Source organism: Phaseolus vulgaris, chromosome 1, assembly GCF_000499845.2.
Source record: "Phaseolus vulgaris cultivar G19833 chromosome 1, P. vulgaris v2.0, whole genome shotgun sequence".
NCBI lineage: Eukaryota > Viridiplantae > Streptophyta > Magnoliopsida > Fabales > Fabaceae > Phaseolus > Phaseolus vulgaris.
The window spans coordinates 11,753,304-11,775,773 of NC_023759.2; the positions used below are offsets into that span (position 1 = coordinate 11,753,304).

The 22,470-nt window shown below is 29.4% G+C and overlaps 1 protein-coding gene across 5 annotated transcripts; it reads right to left on the bottom strand.

Moving 5' to 3' along the window:
• Positions 1–4,895: 4,895 nt before the first annotated feature.
• On the bottom strand, positions 4,896–20,958 carry LOC137813580 (sulfite exporter TauE/SafE family protein 3-like). 5 transcript variants are annotated; one of them, XM_068615918.1, is made up of 12 exons: positions 20,925–20,958; positions 20,409–20,658; positions 19,539–19,698; positions 16,382–16,582; positions 16,241–16,305; positions 15,293–15,320; positions 15,026–15,195; positions 14,866–14,916; positions 14,523–14,744; positions 6,486–6,579; positions 6,262–6,402; positions 4,896–5,272 (listed from the first exon to the last, which is right to left on the bottom strand). In XM_068615918.1, exons 2-12 carry the CDS (start codon positions 20,586–20,588, stop codon positions 5,187–5,189), a joined length of 1,398 nt encoding a protein of 465 aa, XP_068472019.1. In that variant the 5' UTR covers positions 20,589–20,658; positions 20,925–20,958; the 3' UTR covers positions 4,896–5,186. The 5 variants fall into 5 exon arrangements, with proteins under 5 accessions (XP_068472019.1, XP_068472020.1, XP_068472016.1 ...); XM_068615919.1 differs by having other exon boundaries at positions 20,409–20,664; positions 20,925–20,957; XM_068615915.1 differs by having other exon boundaries at positions 20,409–20,664; positions 20,857–20,945.
• Between the last annotated feature and the right edge of the window lie 1,512 nt (positions 20,959–22,470).

Consider the following 22,470-nt stretch of genomic DNA (forward strand, 5'->3'; position numbering starts at 1 on the left):
ATGCTTTTCTTTTTTTCGACATGCATGTCACTCCCACCTTTGATGACTTCACCATGGGTGTCCTCCAAACGTTTAATGTGGCTCCTTCAGAACTCCTCCCAAAACATATGGGCCTCCCTTCAAGCTTTTCGCCTTATCTGCGACATGTTTTGCCTCTCCCCCACTCCTTCCAATTTTTTAAGTTATTACACCTCCCACCCGACCGATCTCGTTAGCTGGCTTTCACTTGTTAGTTGGCGGGGTAATACTCTCTTTGTTGAAGAAGAGCTTTAATGACTCCAAACCTCCATGGATTGCTTGAAGGCTGATTGTAGCTTAGTTGGGTGTGTTCTGGTGTAGTTTGAATTTGTTAATTCACTCTTAGTTTGAATCCAAATTTAGTTTAATTCAAATCTTTTGGCAGAAGCAGAACAATAATTGAAGTGATTCCAATGGGATTCATTTGAAAATTAATTGATTATGTGAATGTGAGGTTTTAGATTATCATAACGTCGTTCAGTTTCTTTAGATTTTGTGCTTCTACTATCTATGGAATCCATTTCACTACTAATTGATTCTGCTATGGATTTGTCTTTGTAACAGTGCACATGTGTTCACAGTTGTCACGTACTTATGGGCTTGTTTATGTTATCACAATCTCATACACTGCAACTACGAGCTTCCTTTTATTTTCTCTTTTGGATTTTTTAGTTTTCTTCCTCTTCTACGAGGAAACTACGAGTTTTGTATATGAGTGAGTTTTGCATGACACGGATCAGGTCACACGCCAAAGCTGGACACATAAGAGAAAATTAAATCTGGTGCCTACACGTGTGCTTCAAAGTTGGATTATACAAGTAAAACGTGGACGAGTATGATTTCTTCCACAACCCAAGTATGGCCTCTTTGCATCTTTTTGCCAAAAATTAACCTTTATAAGTATTATGCAATTAGTTTTCCCATTGATGAATAAGGGTGAACCAACGTCTAATTAATTTTCCTTACTTCTATGTATGTTTCTAATTGTCCTAGTACTTTTTTTTTTCATATTTGTTTGAGGTAAATCTAATTTTTTATTTTATTTATGACTACATGTTTTTTTACTATCCATGCCACATCATTGTTTTAAGTGGATTTTGAAGTACAAAGTGTTTCTTAGGTTGTTTTTGGTGTATGTTGTCCATGCCTTAAACAATGTTTTTTTTTTCATGATTATTTAAATTTGCAATTTGCAAAAACGCTGTTTTATTTTGTTGTAAGTAGGTGATGCTTCTATTATTTCATAGACGCCATATTTCATTGAAAGTGAATATGGAAGTCTTGGTTGGTGTACCCTCTTCAGATTATATATGATTTAAAGGATTATAAGTACTGTGTTTACAATCCTAAAAATGTTATAATGTTGTTTTCAGTCCTTAAAACTTTATTATAATATTGTTTTCATTTATTTTTTAAAAATAAAAAATTAACTATAAACATATTTTAATTTATTCAGGCACTGGAGAGATTGGAAGAAGGTTGGAAGTGATGCTCCATCACCAAACCAGAATATTATTGGATCAAGTGGAGGCAGGAAGATAAATTAGAATTAGGACTATGACTTTAGTTGTAATATGTTCAAATATGAAACAAATTTAATTTACTTGTTATTTGTATTAGTTTGACATTATCAACTTTGTTCTCTCAATGAATGAATGAAGTCATCTTTTGATTATTATATTTATAAATTTTAATTATATTATGAAGTATAATTATATTATGAAATTAGTTTATGTTATAATTTAATTATATTATGAAAATATGAAATTAAATAATATTATAAAATCAAATTATAAAATATAATTAAATAAATATTAAAAATATTAAAAATTAAATTAAATATTTAATATTCGAATTAAGATATTAAGTGGCGGTTAAAACTGCCACTATTTACGTTAGAATTGATTTACCCAGTTTTAAAATTACGACATTTATAACTGACGTTAATTACACACTTAAAACCGCCATTTTATACAATGCATAATATGGCGTCTGCTACAACGGTTCTCAATTGACCGCCACATTAAACTTTGTGGCGGCAAGAATTCTGGCGGTACGCGGTACCGCCACAGACGTATAATGCGACGGTTAAAAATGCCAGTTTTTATGAAAATAACCGTCACATTATACACGTTTTTTTGTAGTGGGTGTCGGGAGGGAATATCAATTAAGGTATCATCCTTGGCCGAATCGAGTCTTTAGCTATCGGGAGGGAATATCGGTTAAGGTTTCATCCTTAACCGACCCGTGCTGCGAAAGAAATTGATACACAAACTTGTAAAGAAATGCCTCATTAAAACATTTCCGATCAAAAACCTCAGGAAAAAAATTGTCGAGTAAGGAAAGAATGCATGATTTTATTAATTTTTAACTATAATAAAATTTGAATGCGTGGCATTCCACATCCTCGGTACAACTTTTCCCGACAACCACTATAGGTGGTATGCCCCCCCAGCTGCAACATCCCGGACACGAAAGGGGCCTTCTTGTTGGACGAGAACTTGTCGTCCGTCTTCCTAGCCTCACTTCGCAATTTCCAAGCGAGGTCTCCCTTCTGAAAGCTTCTCGGTCAGACCTTCTTATTGTACCGCCTGCCCCCCCAGAGCTTGCATGCAGATTTGCGAATCTTACTCTTGTCTCAAAGCTCATTTAATAGGTCGAGTTCGACCGATAGACTCTCCTAATTCAGGGACAAGTCAAATAGTTGCCTGACTCGACTAGAATCATGGCCTCGGTGCCGTAAGTTAGGCTATAGGGTGTCTCCTGCATCGAAGCTTGGGACGTGCAGTGATACACCCATAACACTTATACCAACTCTTCAGTCCACCATCCTTTCGCCGTGTCGAGCCGCTTCTTCAACTCGATAAAGATGACCTTATTCGCTACTTCGGGCTTCCCATTGGTCCAAGGATGGTCGACCGAGCTTGTTATTGATTTTATGTCAAGATCCTCGTAAAAGGATTGAAGTCCTCGGTTAATGAATTACCGACCGTTATTAGTTATAATGGTGTGGGGAAATCTGAGCCAACATACAATGCTTCTTCATACGAAATTTTGGATGTTCTTGGACGAGATGAAGGCAAGGGGCTCAACCTTAATCCTTTTGGTGAAATAATCCACTTTGACCAAGAGGAATTTTGTTTGCCCTTTTCCTGGGCTGAAGGGCCTGGTGATGTCCATTCCCCAAATGGCGAATGACCATGGAGACACCATGTTATGGAGTGTCTCGGGGTTGAGATGAGACAGGGGTCATACTCTTTACACTTAGTGCATTTCTTTACATATTCTGCACAATCTCTTTGGACGATCAACCATAAGTACCCGACCTTGAGGACCTTGGCGACCATCGTTCGTGCACCTAAGTGGTTCCCACATGCCCCCTCATGGATCTCTCCGAGGACATATTCTACCTGCTCCTTGGTGACACATTTCAGTAACGACCTAGAGTACCCTCTTTTGTAGAGGTCCTGGTCGATTAGGCATACCTAGCACACTGCTGCCTCATCGTCTTTTCCTTCTCCGTCTTGCACATGTTGAGCTCTAGGTATTGAATGATCAGAGTCATCCAAGTGTCGGCCTCAGTTATGGTCAGACATTCGACCTCTCCAAGAGAACGATTCAAACACTCATTCGATCGGTTGGTCGATTTGCAACTCACTCCTTCCTCTCAGCTGAACTCTCACCTTCTCGTTCTTCCACTCCTCCTCGCTCGCTCTGAACTCGGATGGTACCTGCAAAAGGTACTCCGACGCTCAAGTCAGATTTCAGCACTTAACACTTAGTGTTTAGGGTTAAATGATTACGTATCTGATCCTTTAGTATCTGTGTTAATTTATACAATTATTTTGGGCCCATTATGGTTAATAGGCCTAATAAAAGGAGATTAAGAAATGTTGGATCATTAATCAGCCTTGTTGTTGGTTATGTTGATCGATCCGGAACGGGGTCCGGACTGGGTGCCAAGTTAGAGTGTCAGTCGTGCGAACCCTACCGGTACAAATAATCATACCATTAGGAGCAGTCAATCGTGAGACATTAGAGATTTCATCCATGACATTAGAAATTTTACTAGGATGAATGCAAAAAAATACTTTTGATACTACATGAAAGGAGTGAAATTTAACTTAACTCAACCTCAAAAAAATTAGTTTCGTAAGATAAGGTTTACACTCACTTATATTATAATTTGATATATCTCTAGTTGATATGGATTTCCAATACACTCTCACGTTGAGGACATTGAGCGTTCACACCAATGAAAGTAGTGGAGTTTAAAGCCTAACTAAATACACAAAATCAGCTTCGTAAGATGAGGTTTACTTATATATTATAATTTGGTTATATCTCTAATTGATATGAAATTTCCAACATACCCCCTCACGTCGAGAATAACGAACACTCACATAAAGGATATCAAACATGAGAATGAATGGGTTCAAGAGCAAGTGACATGATAAATCCAACTACTTCTTAACTAAGATAGATTATTAACGAGATCCTAATACCATAATAAGAATGACTCTGATACCATATCAAAAGAGAAATAAATAAAATAACTTATTTAATTAAAATGTGTACTATTTACATAAAAGAGAGAACTATGTATACTATAATCATATTAACAAGCTAAATAGAAAAGTAAAGAAAAGAAAATAATTAATTACATAATATATCTATTTTTTTTTATTTTAATAAGAAATTATTTTAAAATTTTAAAATAATTTAATGAACACAACATATGACATAAAAAAAAACTAAAATTGTTTCAAAATTTTGATAAGACAACAATATTATTCGTATTACACAAGAAAGGATTTAGACAATATTTTCATAAAAGAAAGAAACTATAAATAGTAGCCTCTACAAAAACTAGAACATAAAGAATATTAAAAAATGTAATTCAAATTCTCAATATCCAACAATATCATCACTGCATATCATACCTCTAAAAAGGAGGAGCCCACTCACATTCTACTAGTTAGTGTTTGGAATAATACCCAACACTAACTTATTTTTCCAAAACCACTTAAATAGAAACAAATAAGCAGAAGCTAATACATTCAAATGAATCCAAACATGCCATAAGTCAATTTTGATGACTAGGTTTTGTTGGCTCTTTGATTAGGATCTTGCGATGAAAGAACCACACAATATTGTATGGAAATGGGCTATGAATTATACTTGCAGAGATCATCAAATCCCATATACTCGTGATTTTCAATCTTTTTTACCATTGCTGCAATGCCAACTCCACCTAACAAATAAACCAAAAATGTTTCATAATTGAAGTTCATCATAAGAGTTATTTTAGTATATGTTTCATTAAATATATATAATTTTAGTTTATGTAAATTAGATAATAATTCCTTTTAGTCTCTAAAAAATTAACTGTCTTTCGATCCATTAATGGAAACATGGTATATATTTAGTCTTTATTTACGTAAAGAGAACAATTTTTTAAGAGACTGAAAAGTAAAAAACTAATTTTATGCAGATTACAAAAGACTAACAATATATATTTAATATCTATAATAGTATAGGTTAAATATTTTAATTTAATTTGTGATAAGCTGTTTTGCGGTTTTCTAAAGCTAAAATAAGTTTTTTTTTTTAATTTTGCAATTTGAAAAAATAAATTATTATAGCGTGTCGCAATTACTATGAATGTGTGTTTCAAAAAAAAAAATGTTATCATGAGTGAGTTGTTATATAACCTACTGATCTATTGATTATGTAAACAAAGTTTCTAACAACGTTTTCTACATAAGAATTAAAATAAACTTCTTAAAACTATAAAAACTAAAGATTATTTTAAATTTGATAAACTAATAGTAAAATTATTTTAAATTTAAATGATCAACTAAAAACTATCACTACAACAAAATCATAAAATAAAAATCAATTTTAAATTGACAAAATTAGATATTATTTTATAAACTAAAAATATTATTGGTATATAAATTAGTTTTTATTATTGATAAATAATTTCAACTTTAGTAACCAAAGTTTTAGTTAGAATCTAAATAATTGATAACTGAAATCTCAACTAATCATATATACTAATATAAAGACTGTTTATCAATAATAAAAATTAATTTAGATATCAATAATTTTTTAGTTTTTTTAAATAATATTTAATTTAGTTAATATAAGAATTAATTATTTTTTTTCTTTAAAATTGGTTTGTTTTAGTGGGTGATGTATAAATATAAGTAAAGTTAAGAGAAAATGAGAATGGGTTACCTAGTGAAACAGCACTAACAAATATTGTGAAGGCTAGAACAAAGATGATAAGAGAAGCTCTCCCAAGTAGTTGGATCAACTTTCTGACAATATGTTGTCCTACAATTGCTGAAATAGCAGCTGCTACAATGAAGTATAGAGCTGTGCAACAATGCATCATGGGTTAGATCATATCAATGTAAAATCCAAAGCCACAAAACAGTTATTATACATGAAACACAAACCATAAGGAACTGGAAAACGTTTCAGCAGGTAGTATTCTACAACAGACATGGATGAGGAAAACAACATCGCAAAGGTGGCTGTGGCACTTGCAACCTGAACACATCACATCAAACAATTAATACAACAATTCAAACTCATTCAGATATGCCACACTAGGCAGAGAAATAAAACTAAAAAGTTTATCACAGAAACCACACTCATACAAACTTGTTAAAAACTAGGAAATGACAACATTGAATTGTGATTGAATTTAAGAAAATATAAATATTTTCAAATTAGAAATAAAGTTGGCATGTGAATAATTTTATTATACTAATAGCAATTAAAAAGAATTTTAAATTAGCATAACTACTCATCAATGACAAATAATAACAATAAAACTGTAATTTTCTTATTATAAGAGAGGTGCTGAACGAAGAAAGTATGCACATCAAAATTATTTTAGATAAACAGTGGTAGAAATTGAGAGAAGAGGTTGAAGATAAATAAAGAAAAGGAGTAGGTATTTGATCACTTCAAATATTGGAAATAAGACAAAGGAAGTCTTTTATAGAGTCTATTATTTTCGTAAGGGAATTTTTTTATGAAGTTTATTATTTTTGTAAGGGAAGTTGTCTTTTATGTAGATTTATTTTATTTTATTAAAATTGTAAGAGAAGTTTGTCTGTAACTTATTATTTTTATGATTGTTTTAAGAAAAGTATTTTGAGAGCATGTGATGTGAGTATTTTTAAGATTGATACAAATATAAGGGAAGATTAATTTATTATTATTTTTTTATAATTATGTTATGGTCATGGTTAGAATTAGAGAAAAGAAAATATTGTTACTTTTGTTTTGTTTTGAAGGAGAAAGGTATTTTGACAATAATAAGTAATCATTAGTTGTTTAAATATTGACATGGAACTACAAGGAAGGTTAACGTAAGAGGGACTTTTCGATTGATGTTTTGTGGTATTAAGAAAGATATGATTTAGAAGTTTAGAAGAAAAAAATATTACAATGTTGGATAAGTTAGAAAAGAAATACAATTTTGATAAAAAATAAATATTTGGTTATTAAAGTTAACATTTAGTTAATAATGATATTCTTAAAATTATTCAGATGGTTATTTGATTTATGGTGTAGAAATTCCTGGAATGGAATGAATATATTCTGATTTTGATAAACTAAATTATATATATGGTTAAGTTTATTAGAATTTGATTTTAATTAGATATGAAATCATGATATTTTGAGGAAGATTTTTTTATATATAAAAGTTATAATGTTAAGTATCACTATGAAACTTAATATCCTAGCTAAGTTAATATTTTAACTTTCAACAACCATCTACCACCACATAAAAAAATATTATTAAAAAAAAAGAAAATATGGAGGGATTCGATCAAAATTCATAGGAGAAAACCTAAGAAAATCGATATTTAGGTAATTTATACCTATTAGTAAAGAATTCTAAGAATATATTAGATGAAAGTCTATTATACCAATGAAATTGTTCCATATTAATAAAACATAAGTTAGCGAATTTGTCAGCACAAACATTGTCTTTACGAAAAATGTGAGAAATCCTAAATCTGATTTCCCCACAAAGATTAGTCCTAGCAGTAAAAACAACACAAAGCAAGATAAAATCACATTTAAGCCATGAACTAAAAACAATAATCTTTTTAGCTTATAATTCTATAACACTCAGCAACCAAAGCATCTTGAATATCAAGGAAAGCAGAGAAACCATCAATGCACTCCCCTATACTTCCACGAAAAATATCATCACAAGCATCTAGACCACCCTAGCAACATCATCATTATTAATTTTAACCCAACCAGAAAAAAGAAAACTCCTATCCAAGGAAGAGGATGAAGAATATATGACTTGGTATAGAAAAATATGGAGTAAGAAATGAAGAAAAATATGATAATGGTGTAATTTTAGAACGAAATTATTTGGAGAGAAAATATTTGTAAAATATGCATTAAATCTGTTTATTATATATTTTAGTTATTATTTGTAGAGTTTTTTTTTATATTAAATATTTATTTTTTATTTTGAATTAAAAAATAATTAAATGCATTTCATGTTTGATTCGGTTGTAATTTATTTTATGACACCCAAAAACAAAAGAATCATGCTATTTATTTTGTTTAAATGTTCTTCTTGTTGGTTGTATTTTATTATTATTATAAATCTATTATTTGAATTTCTTGTTGCTGTTAATGTGAATTTATTGTTGCTGCCAGGGCAAACTTATTGTTGTTGTGGTTAATTTATATATATTTTTTATAATAGATATTATTATATATAAAATTTTAGAAGGTGATATTTTAAGTATGAAAATGTTATTATTAGAGAAAGTTCATAATTTTTATGTGAGAACAACATACACGACTTTGAGAAAGATTGTCTGGAATATCTCTCAATGCGAAATACTTCTAGTCACATAAGAAGTAAAATGAATAAATTTAAATATAACATTTTACTCAAAATTTTGGTTTTTTTTAAATTGATGAATTAATTAATTTATTAAATAGTTATCCTGATTGGAAAATTTATGTATATGATGTTTTTTTTATAAGTAGTTATATTTATTGTTTTTTATTTTTGACTTACCCTTATTTTCATTGTTGTTGATGGCTGTAATGATCCCTTAAATTAAGTTACATCACAAATATATGGAGAATAAAATTTACAATTCGAAAAATATATTTTTAAGTTTTGAAGAATTTTTTATTATAAAGTATTGTGTTAATTTATATAGAGGGCCATAAGCTTATAGAATATCATTTTGGATGTTTGAATTTCAATAATTTTAAAGAACATAATTTGGATTATGTTCCATAGATAAACTAATTTATTGACAATATAGATTTAAAAAGATGTACATTTTCATAAATATTTTTAACAACTTTTGTCTAATAATGACAAGAGGTGTACCCTCATCTCATAGCAATTATGATCACATAGATATATTTAAAAGATTGTTTCATCCTCAACTATTTTATATTTTAGTCTAACGAGTCAATCGCACATAGATTTTTGTAATTCAATTGATTCACTTGATTAACATATTTGTATGTTTACATTACTAAGTGGTTAAATCATAGTTATTGTATTTGACCAATCAATACAAATGCATATCAAATACTTAGTTTTAAACATAATTTGATAAAAACACTTTGATTCGTATTATCACAATAACTCCCCTTCTTGGCTTAGTGTAGATAATAATATTATGTAAAATAAAGGAGATAAGAAAGCGAGAAAATACTCAAAAAATTTATATTGGTTCATCTCTCACAAGAAACTATATCTAGTTCTTGACCAATAAACTAAGTTCAACTAGGTAGATTAATGCTGCAAAGTACATTAGAGTATTATTTGGGCTCGTAGTTGCTCTTGGTTACCTCAAGTATTCTTTCCCAAGCCACTTCTGGATCAATGAGTATTTTTTCCCAAGTCATTCATGGTTCAACAAGTATTATTTCCCAAATCACTCCTGGCTCAATGAGTATTGTTTGCCAAATAGTCACTCCTTGCTAAAATATGAAAGTTAGGTGTTTCTATGATCAATAGATTATCAGGTCTAATCACTATGGAGGATTTTTCATATGACCACGAGTAAAAGATTTATGTTTTCTTTCTTAGTTCATATGTTCTTTCACTTTAGGAAGGGGTTGTGTCTTTTGATGTGTACAATGGATAAACACTCTCTCTCCTAAGTGTTTAACTGAACACTTTTAGTGTTCTTCTTAAAATCTCTTTTTATCCATATGATAGTAGTGTTCCTGCCTTGGGACTTTAGAATCATTTTTTTGAGGCTTTGAGGAATTCTATTTATCTTACTAGTAATTTTATATGGTATCTCCTTTGCTCATTCTATTATTTTGATGATTTTTCTTCGTTAGTCAAGCTTAAAAATACTTGGTGTGTTTAATGTATTTTGTTCTTCAACAACATCCTTGATAACTAATAAATGCAAAGCAAGAATATAATTGTTTTAGAAAGATATCTTGAGTTATTGCACAAATTTATTTGGTCGACAAGAACTGTGTTTATCACTGGAAAAAAAAGTATAATCTAGTCATTGAAGAAGATTACATAAAATGGACATGTGTTAGATTTCTCACCCACATAGATTTATTTGGTCATACAAGAATTGAATCTATCAATGGAAAAACTATGGTCTAGCCACTGTAAAACACTACATAAGATGGACATGGGTTAGATTTCTCACCCCTATCACTATTTTTCAACTCCATGAACACCACAATAAAATAATGTAGTAGGAAGGAAACATAGATCATTGCAAGAAATGATTAAAACTATATTGAATTTTAATTTAATCTCCAAGCACTTTCGGAAAGAGGAAGTAAACACAATCTATTATTTACAAATTAGATCTTACCTAAGGTCAATCCTAAAGAAAATGAATTGTGGAGGGGTAGAAAATCCCACATTTCATACTTCCATCCTGTTTTAGTTAAGTGTTTTATTTTAAACAACAAGGATAACCTAGTAAGCTGACTCCAAGTGTGATGAAGAAACCATGTTTGGATATTTTAAAATATCAAAGGTCTACAAAGTTTTCAACTCAAGGACTATGTTTGTGGAAGAAGTCATTCATTTAAGATGATGTATTCCCTAACTTGCATATTAATGAAAGGAAGATGAAAAAAAGTATGTATACATCAAGGAAATACACGACTGAAAATGCGTGTACTTTATGATCAAACAATGTTGAAAGTGCATCTAACTTGTCATCAGATGACCAATTTGGAAGGCAAGAGCCAAAAAATAAAAACACTTAGTTGAAGAGAGGCCATGTGCTTAAAGTTATTCTTAGTGATCTAGTTGAGAGAGTTTGAACAAGGTCAATGTTAGAGAAAAGATCCACAAACCTGACTTTACCCTACGTAATTTTATCTAGTGATTTTACAACAAAGTATTGAAAACATGAAAATATCTTTTGATGTCAGATCTCAATAAATGTAAGTGTTTTGTCATTATAGCACCTTGTAATCTTATCTTCATTTAATGAACTTGAGCTTGAAGACAGAAGATAAGATATTTGCTTTAACATTTCATAGTACATTCCTAACTTATAATTGTGTGCACTATGTTTTGCACATAATGTTTTTTTTTTCTGACCACAAAAGGGTGTCACAAGAGTTAACATCAAAGACATCTCAAAGAGTGTGTCCAAGATGTTTTACACCAAAAACTTCTTTGAAAGGATAGTTTGTCACCTCGGCACATAGTCCATCAATCTCATGCGATCCTAATTTTTTCTCAAAAAGACTTAAGAGATATGCGACCATAACATGATAAATTATGCTAAGTATCATAAAGTTTCTTCAAGTAGAAGTTTTCATTAAATTTTGCATGAAGATAGCATTTAATGTAATCCTCAATGTCTATGAGGACAAATGAAGATAACCGAAGAAGGAAGAACGAATCGAATCTCACAATGGTTAGAAAAATATTTACAATGGTTATCTTCCCAAACTCTCTATAAATAGGAGTAACCTTTTAAGAAGGAAGAACTTTTGCAATAATAAATTTTGTCCACAAACAATCCTAAGGACACTTAAGTAAAACCTATAAATCTAGCATGTTAAAACAACACTAAAGTGTTCTTTAGCAGCCTAAAATATTATTTTCTTGTATCCATCTTGGGACGTAACATCTCTTTTAGTTTGCAAAATTTGTGATCATTTTGATCATATTCTTTTGTAAATAAAGTATTTTGGCCAGGAGAAGTTGTTGTTCCAAATAGTTCTCAGTCTTAGGCATGAGTTATTGTTGTTCAAAACAATACTCAATTATTTAGCTAGGAGTGGCTAAGGTCCAATATCATAATCAATTTGTATTTTTTGTAGTGATGGTGTGCATAGTAAAACTTGATCATGTTGATCAAGAAATGAACGTACTCTTTATTAATAGACGAACCAATATAAAAATAAAGAGAGTAAATCCTTGTTATCTTTAACTCTTTTAGTTAAATATTATTGAACTACCATTTAACGTAAAAAAAATGAGTTATCTTTAAACAAGATTTGTGATTTTTTTTTTGAAAGTGAATCTATCAAACAAAATTACACCTAATCATTTGATAAGATGCTATCCTTACAAATTATTATGATTTTTTAACACACAATTCAACCTTATCTTCTTGTACATTTGACATATTTTCTCAATCAACGTGTCAAGAAGACCTAATGTTCATATCTCAAATGGAATCCAACAAGGTCTATGGAGCGTCAGGCGATTAGAGCTATCTCCAAGCCAAGTAATAGAGTTAGACCAATTCTAGAAGAATGGTCTCTAGAATTTAATATTGACAAAAATGTCGTTAGAGTAAAATGAATCTTCTACAACAAGCTTAATAAAAAAAAGGTAATGTCGCGAGGAAAAAAGCTAGATTAGTGGTCAAAGGGTACTCACAATAAAAAGGCACAAACTACACAAAATCTTATGTGTTAGTAGCTAAACATAAGGTCATAAGCATCTTATTGTCATTTGTTGTCCATAGTGATATGAGTTTTTTCAAATAAGAGTGTTTTCCTCAATCATGACATTAAGAAAGAAGAGTATGTCAAACAAATCCCAAGGTTTGAGAGTACGACTTTTCCTCATCGTATTTTAAAAATAAATAAGGCTTGTCTGGTTTAGAAGATCTAAAAGTAGGGTATGAAAAACTTAACTCTTTTCTTTTAGAAATACAATTCTTACTAGGGTAAAGTTGATAAAACGTTTTTTTACAAAGACTTCAAGTCTAACTTTCTTATAGTTCAAATATACATTACATTGGTGATATTATTTTGATACTACTAATTATTTATATAATTCTCATAATTCTTCATATAATTCTTATACTAATTATTTTGATATTATTTATGATATTATTTATATAATTCTCATAATTCAATTGGTGATATTATTTTGATACTACTAATGAACCTCTTTGTGAGATTTTTTCTAAAATGTAGAAAGAGTCAAGGATTGTAGTTCTTTTATCAAACCAAGTATGTGAAGGAGCTTTTCAAGAAGCTTAAGTTGGACGATTCCAAGAAGATGAAGACTTACATTCATCCAACCACTTCACTTTGGTTGGACTAAATAAAGAGTCAAGGAAAATGGACAATGTCATCTATCACCCAATGATTGGTTCACCCCTTTATCTTACAACATTTAAACTAGATATAATGTGTGTTGCATGCTTATGAGCTCATTTCCAGTATAATCCCCTGGAAATTCATCTAACCATTGTTAAAATAATCTTTCGTTATCTCACTATACTGACTAACCTTGGTCTTTGCTTTAAGTGCAAATATTCTTTCAAATTAGAAGGTTTTGTGATGCACACTATATCGGAGATAAAATTGAAAGACAGAGTACAAGTGGAGGATGTCACTTCATAAGAGACAATCTCAACTTTTGGGCAAGCAAGAAGTAGGGGATGATAACTCTTTCCACTATCAAAGAAAAATACATTAGTTGCCTGTTAATGCTCCCTGCAACCTCTATGGATTGAGAATCAACTAAAAAACAACAAAATTTAAGAAAGTAAAATTCATATCTATTGATGATAACAATGTTGTCATTAGTCTCTCTAAGAATCCAAATAATGATGGATCGAACCGAACCAGGTAGGTTGTGTCTAATTAGGACAAATTCACATTATACTTAGTCTAGTGGAGACGAACCCATGTTAAGCTAGTAGTTGACTCTAACTTAGTCCAATACAAATCATATCAATTCAAATTTAAATTTAAGTCATATACAAATTAAATTAAATTAAAGTAAAAAAAAGTAATTTAATTTAAATCAATTAAAATAATATTAAATTTTAAATCGGTTAAATTTAATTAGATATTAATTTTTACAAGAAAAAGATTTATTTGACACCCAAAAATTAAAACACATATATTTGATAACTCATTATAATAATATTTTAAATTAAAAAATAACTTAAATATAATTAAAATATTAATTTGTTGTTTAAAAAATTGTAATAGTAGAATTTGAAAGTGACCTGAGGTGGTACTCCGAGCTCCAAAAAGAGAGGCCCCATAACGAATCCTCCACCTATTCCGAGCAAGCCACCAACTATGCCAGCCGATATTCCGAAGGTAGAGTATAGAGCTAGCTGCGGAATACTAAAACTTTTCCCCGAATCTCCCACTGAAGAAATTGTTCTCCTTCCTTTATACAACGAAACTGCTTCATATCCACATACCCCAACTGAAACTGGAATCTGCATGCATCAACCACATGCTTTAAACACTTCAATAACATGGAATCTCTACTCATCACAGATATTCCAATATATCTCACTTTTCCAGTTACCTATTCAAAATTAATGTCAAGAAGTTTACCTGCAAGATGTTCAATACCCAATATATTGTTGAGCATTTGGTTGTTTGGTTCTGTTGGCATTGTGAATAGAAAAGTTTAAGAATCAAATTAGAAAGATTCCATGGTATATGTACAAAATAGTGATCTATTGAAGAAAATGTTGAGTGAAAAATAACAAACCATGGCAATCTGTATTGCAAGGAATGCGACCCAAACAAAAACTAGAAGTCCAAACTCCTTCCAGCACACATTTTGAAGCATATTCACTTCTTCTTCCTTTCTGCTTTCTTTTTCAATGCCATTGCCTGGTTCACTAGGAATTGCTCTGTATTCTACTTCACTCCCATCACCTATCACACACACAATTCTAAACACTCTCTAACTACAAAAAAAATTATAATTTATTGTGTTTTTGGTACATGTAGTAGTGCAAGTTTCTTAACTTACCATTTGACTCTTGTTTCCTAGCATTTTCCTATAAAGAAACAATAGAGACATTAAACTATTAGCATATTTTATCATTAAACTATTATCATTTTCTGAATTTTACAACCCTTTTTAGAGACATTTTACTATCACATTTTTTCAATTTTCATACCTTTTAACAAGCTCTTAAATGTGAAACAAAAGGTTCATATTTTCCTAAAAAAATAAGGTCGTTTTATCATAGTTTTGACAAAAAAAGTACAGTCATTTTATAATTAACATAATGGTAAAACACTACAAGAAAAACATGAAATAGAAACCAATTTTAGAGACAAAAAATAATTAGTTGCTATAATAATTAAATTAGAGACAATTTTAGAAACTAAAAAAAATTGATTTCTAATTAGTTTTTATATTGTTAAATGGTTTCTAAATTGATATCTAATTAAAGGTTTTAACTACCAATTAATTAGTTTCTAAATTTGGTAGCAAAAACCTTGGTTGTTAATAATAGATATCAATTTAGAAACTATTTAGTAATAATAGAAACTAATTTAGAAACCAACATTTTTTTAGTATCTAAAATAGTCTCTAATTTAGTCACTATAACAACTAATTATTTTTTGTCATTAAAAATTAGTTTCTATTTCTTGATTTTCTTGTAGTGAAATGTTCAAAAACTGAATAAATATTAATAAAAATAAGTAAATATATATTGATTGTAATGTATTAAAATTACAAACTTAATGATAAAATATAAAAAAAGTTAAAATAATAAAAATCGTAAGTTTAAATGGCAGTATGTGAAATTAAATCTTAAGTTATCACTATGCTTTAAAGGAAAAGTCCATTAAAAATTCTTTATAATTACTATAATTACTTAACCATGTATTAGAAAAAGTTGATGATGTAGTTGATAACAAGACATTAGTAGTGAAACCTAGTATGTATTTATGAATGAGACACGACCTCTTTCTCTATGGTTTCCTTTTTCCATGTTTCAAGACCCTTAAAGAATGCCTTTGCGGATGTACCTGCACAGAAAGCAGGAAGAAGAGTGAAATGTGAAAAATGAGAGTAAAGAAAGTGTGGATTAAGCAAAATGATTACCTAAAAAGAGAACAAGAAGCAGCATAGTAACCATCCAATCAGCAACTACGACGTTGAAAACCACTCCTATGCTAATGCCAAGCATAAGCATTGGTTGAATGAGCAGTGCCAAATCATAGTCGATGATGGGCAAATCCAATGTGGGGTGCCTTAAATTAAGATTATAGTAAACAGTTGACAAAGCTGCACCCATTATCATACCTGACAAAAACACAACACCTCGTCATTCCCAGGTAGTGGAAGACCACAGACAAACTTTCTTGTTTCTTCAGGACAGAAAGTTCGTTTGCTTTTTATAATTGATATTAAAGATACAAATATTTTATATTATATAATTAACCGCCGAAAATTTTATCTTATTAACTAATTTTTATAATATTAAATTTAATTTAATATTTACATTTTTAAAATAATTATTATTTAAACTCCACATTAAATCATCCATAAATATATAATTTTAAAAAAATTATATTAGACTAAAAGTATACGATATTCTCAAACTTTGTAATCATTTATCTCTCTCTTTTATATCATATGACATTTCTTACTTCTTTAAATTTCTCTTTTCACTCAAGTGCAGAGTGTGAAGAAATATATTTTGTACGTCATTATATAATTAGCTTTTATTTATATCAGAAAATTATGAGAATAAATTCTTGTCTCAAAATCTGATTATTACGTTTCGACCGATTGAATTGACAAACCTACTTGGATTAATTTTGTTTAGCCTTTCTAAAAGTATGGATTTCAATTGAACTGAGATAGAATCGATCGCTTTATCTATGATCTTAAGAAATTGATGAAGGTTCAATAAGTTTGTTGAAAAAATATTTATATTTTTGCTGTATTGGTTTCTAAACGATTTATAGATGTTGATGATTATATATATCATCATTAACATAAATATGATATATTAGATTTAGATTTTCTTTTTATGTATTATTTATTTTTGTTATGTGTTTTATAACATTTTTAAGTGAAATTAAAACAGTATTACTTTATATATATATATATATATTATCTTTTTATATTTTTAAAAGTTAATATTTTATTGAAATAAATTTCACTTTGATTGAACCTTTAAATGTTTAACTCATATCTTCATCAGTGTTGGATTACAACATTTGTTGGATTGTATAAAATAAATAGTATATAGCACGATGAAAACCAACCATAACTAAGTCCACTTAAAATAAATATATTATGAAAAAGACAAACTGAGAATAATTTAGGTGTTTATAGAAAAAATTCTGCATACCTATTTATAGAAAAAAAAAATCTGCATAACTATTTATAGACAAAATAAAATAATGTTTCCATTCATTAGAGATTCTACTTGAAGGCATTTGGAGAAAAGCTTTCACAATCTCTTGCACTTTTTTTTTTTGAGATTTCTACGTGATTTTGTAGTTTTCTTAATAGATTTTCAAGAAAGTTATATATTTCACTGATTGTTTGAGGTGTTGGCTGGACATTGGGTGGTGATGTTGTAGCCACGAGGCATTTCACAAAGGAGCAACGGTGCTAAGGAGGAATGTATGCTATAGGTGTTTTTAGTGTCCTTTAAAGTGGTGAAGAGTAGAATGTAGGGCAAGGTTGCTGGTTTCTGATTTTTTTGTCAGGTTAGTGGCACTCTAATGCATGATGCTCTCTTTGGTGTGTCGCTGTTGGTAAGCTACTGGGTTGCTGGTTTTGGTACCCAATAGTTGCTACGGAGGGCTCTTGTTTAGTGTTTAGGCAGGCTAAGCAACTTTCTGATTGCTCCTATTTCGGCCTTTAAAGTAGTATTTATATGGTACTTGTATACGGGTTGGGGTACCCCTGAAATATCCTGTTAATTTAATTCATTTTATTACTGATAAAAAAAAAAACTGATTGTTTCTTCTAGATGTGAAGTATGATTGTCCTATATAAACTTCAAGTCAATGAAATAACCATTAAAGTTGTGGTGATTGAAACTAGATGTTGGATAAAATTTAATCACTATAAATCTTGGTGTCATTTTTTTCATTTTATCATTTTATATTTAATTTTTTTATATTCTAATTTTTTTATTAAGTGTTACAAGAAAATTATCTTAGATTCTATTAATAAATAATTTTTTTAAAAAATGGTAAGAAATAAATAACTAGTATATAATTTAGTTAATATATATTATTTTTTTTTATTTAATAAGTTTTTTATTGAGTAACTTTTATTAATATTGTAAAAAGTATATTAATAAAAAAAATGTATTTTAAGAGGTAAATAAGAGAGATATAGTGCTCTAAATTATGGTTGGGCCTACTTACCTGATTTAATAATCAGACATTAGCCGTTCTGTCTGCCGACCCACATTCTCATGTCTTTCTTTCGTAAATAATTGACACAACATAATGGGACACAAAAAATTGGAGAATATTTTTGAACCCCACTTTTGATGCACAACTTATTTTTAACTTTTTTAATTTTAATGAATTCAGGGGGAATTTTTTTACCTTTGAAATAATTAATGTAATAACAAATTTAACTTATAAATAAAAAAGAAATAGTAGTAAAATATTTTATATTATCATTGCGTTTTTTTAATAAAATATTTTTCTAAATTAAATTATACAAATAAATTGCATTTATTGTCATTCATGATGATTGGAGAAAACGAAGTGTTGTTAACATAAAAAAGTTAAGGAAATTTGCATAGAAACTAAAGGTGAAATTTTGAAAAAATTAAAGATAAAAAATAGTAAATCCTTTATAATATAAATGAAGATTAATTAATATTCTAGCTATCTTTTCCAGATATTTTCCTATTATATTCTTCAATCTTTTAAACTTTTACTTATTTATTAAATGTGTAATGGTGTATTAATGTAAGTGGAAACAAAATTCAATAAATTGACGTTTTTTGTCATTGAGTTCTTGAAGATAATATAATTTTGACATTTCATTTTCTAAAAGCATTTTTTGTGAGACATTAACAAATGAATGGGTAAAAAACATAAGATTTGATTTTTATTTATTTTTTTGCATTTATGAATCAGTAAAATGCATAAAAATTGAACAGATAGTATGATAAAAGACAACAATTAGGTGATAAAATTGTGGAAAATAATGATCTTGAATGATAAAATATGCAATTAAAGTTATAAAAATAAGAAAAAAGTGGTGGACATCTTACATTTGGACATAGCTGTGGAGGATTTTGAATCAAAGCCAATAACAAGGGTGAGCATAGGAACAAATATGCCACCACCACCAACACCTCCAACACTTCCAAATGCTGCTCCAAAAAATCCTATTATAGTACCTAAAATAATTCTCCACCCAAATTCTATCTCCTGCAAAAGTATAACCATAACCATGAATTCAGTGTCAAATAATTTTAATTTTTCAAAAAAGATATTATCTTTATTCACTGCAAAGAAAATCATGAATTTTAGAGACAAAAAATAATTAGTAGTTATAATGACTAGATTAGAGATCATTGTAGAGACTAAAAAAATTTTGGTTTCTAAATTAATTTCATTATTGTTAAATGGTTTCTAAATTGGTATTTAATTAGTAACTAAGGTTTTTTCTATCAAATTTAGAATTTAAATAATTAGTAGTTAAAACCTTAATAACTAGATACCAATTTAGAAATTATTTAACAATAATAGAAACTAATTTAGAAATCAATTTTTTTTTTTAATTTTTAAAGTGATCTCTTTAATTACTATAAAAACTAATTATTTGTTGTGTCTAAAATTAGTTTATATTTCATTATTTGTAACTTGATGGAAGCATTTTTAGGAGACAAGCTAAGAAAATAATTGATATTTTATATAAAAACTAAAAACATGAGTTCATTTAATTTTGTTAAAGATTAAAATTACAGTTAGTGAAGAAAGATGACATGAATCCCTTAACCAGAAACTAAAGACATAATTAAAATCTTCAATCCTTTAGAAAAAGTCTTAAAAATGATCGATTGATTTGCAGAATCTAGATAAAGAGAGAGAGAGAAGAAATCACAGAAAGCAAGAGAAGGAAACGATGAAAAGCTTACTGGCCAAACGTGTTGATAACCTGATTCACCCGATTGCCATAAGAAGTTCATAGCTTTGTTAAAGAAACTATCTTCTTCATATTTCTGCGTATTTTCCACCATCCTAATTCCTCTATCTCCCCAAACAAACACCATAACCGATGCAAACTGTATGATCGCCACCACCCACTTCCACCTCATGTTCTTTCTTTTCTTTTTCTTTCCACACCAAATTCTTTTCCTTCTCGATCCTTTCTCTCAATCAAACACACTGAAACTAAGAATTAGTTAACAAAATGATTATAACATGTTCATAATTGAAAAATAGAAATATGAAAGTAATAGTACCCTATAAGGTAAATACTATTTATAAAAAAAAAAGGAAAAGAAAAAGAGAATATGCAGAGGATCTCAAAAGCAAAAGAGCAGATGCAGGTTTTGGATTCTTATCAACAAAACAAACACTGACAATATTATTGCATAAGAGACTTATTGCATAAGAGAGAGCACGTTTCGAGGTCCAAAGGAGATGATAACCTGAAAATAAATGGTTGCCGATTTTTAGGTTTTTAGAAAGAAAATAATTATTTTATATTTATCCTTACGATTTTCTTCCATAAATTTATTAATATTTAGAAAATATATCACGTATGTGTCTTTGCATCACTTTCAAAATTTTAAAAAATTAATAATGCCCATTCTATATCAATTATATATTGAATATTGATTTTATAATTTTTTTTATATTTATTATAATATATTTAGCCATTATCTATTTTAAAATCAATAAAAAATATTTTATTTTTTAATGTCTAAATTTATATATAATTGAATGATAATATTTAATGATTGAATGTTACGGAAAACTGTATTTAATGAATAATTGTATTTCTAAAATTAGTGTTACTTATAATTTTTATTATTAAATAACAAATAAGCTGTTATAATAACAATTTTTTTTTATTGTATTAACGATTTTTTATTTCACTTACTAATGTATATGTATAATAATAATAATAAATAAATAAATAATAATAATAATAATAAATAAATAATATAATAACAATAGTTTTTTATATTATAAATAATTATGATAATCCTTACACTATAAGAAAAGAAGCAATTAGCTTCTAAATTCTTGCGTGGGCCACTTACGGACGTTACTATCGTCGGCCAAAATGGCGAAAAACTCACGCAACAATGACATTCGACGCAAAACGGACGCACTTACGAATTTAATTTTTTTTTAAAAAACATCTAGTTTGTGTTGGTCGCGGCCCACGCATATGCGTCGGCTTGCGCCGGTCGCAGCCCTCACATATGCGTCGGTCACTGTCTTAGATATTGCAGTTACCTTGGTAAGTACTTGTGAGTGTCTTACATGAAAATCATTTTACATTTGCAACCTATAATGCTTTTAATCTTTTCTCTGCTCCATTGCACCACTCTAGAATTTCTCACCTTTCGCACTGGTAATCGCATGCACACACCTCAAGCACTCTGCACCACTCACCGCTTGCACACATCTTGGTGGCCACTCACACTCGAAGGTACATACCTTTGAAAACTGATCTGATTTAATTTCTCATTAACCTCATAATACATCATCTAGGGTTATTTATAACCGTCAATTACAACCAAATTCTATTACATACAAAATCCCAACAAACAAAATCCCCAACTCTATTATAAAAATTATAACAATTTTCCCCATGCAAGAAGGACATGTCCTCAAGTTCAATTGTGCTAATCAAAATCTGCAAATTGTTGTTGTATCATGTGCAAATCACGCCATATTGCATCCTCCAAATTTGTTTCTTTCCACCGTATTAACACCTTAGTGATGGGTTTGTTACCCTTTTTCTTCATACATCTTGCTAAGATAACTAACAGTTGGGGAATGAACTATCCTTATTCATCTACAACAAGGAGTTAAGTAGAAACAGGGTGATCCCCATGATGTTATTCTAGGAATGACACATAAAAAACACCATGGATTCTTGTCCATGGTGGTAAATCCAACTTATAAGACACTACTCCCAACTTTTTCAAAATCTTAAATGGACCATAATATCTAACTGCT

Coding starts and splice junctions, on each gene's coding strand:
- LOC137813580 (XM_068615918.1), bottom strand. CDS start 20,588: ATGAGGTGGAAGTGGGTGGTGGCGATCATACAGTTTGCATCGGTTATG. Junction 16,306..16,381: donor GCTTCTTGTTCTCTTTTTAG/GTAATCATTTTG, acceptor CTTTCTGTGCAG/GTACATCCGCAAAGGCATTC. Junction 14,917..15,025: donor TTGCAATACAGATTGCCATG/GTTTGTTATTTT, acceptor CAATGCCAACAG/AACCAAACAACCAAATGCTC.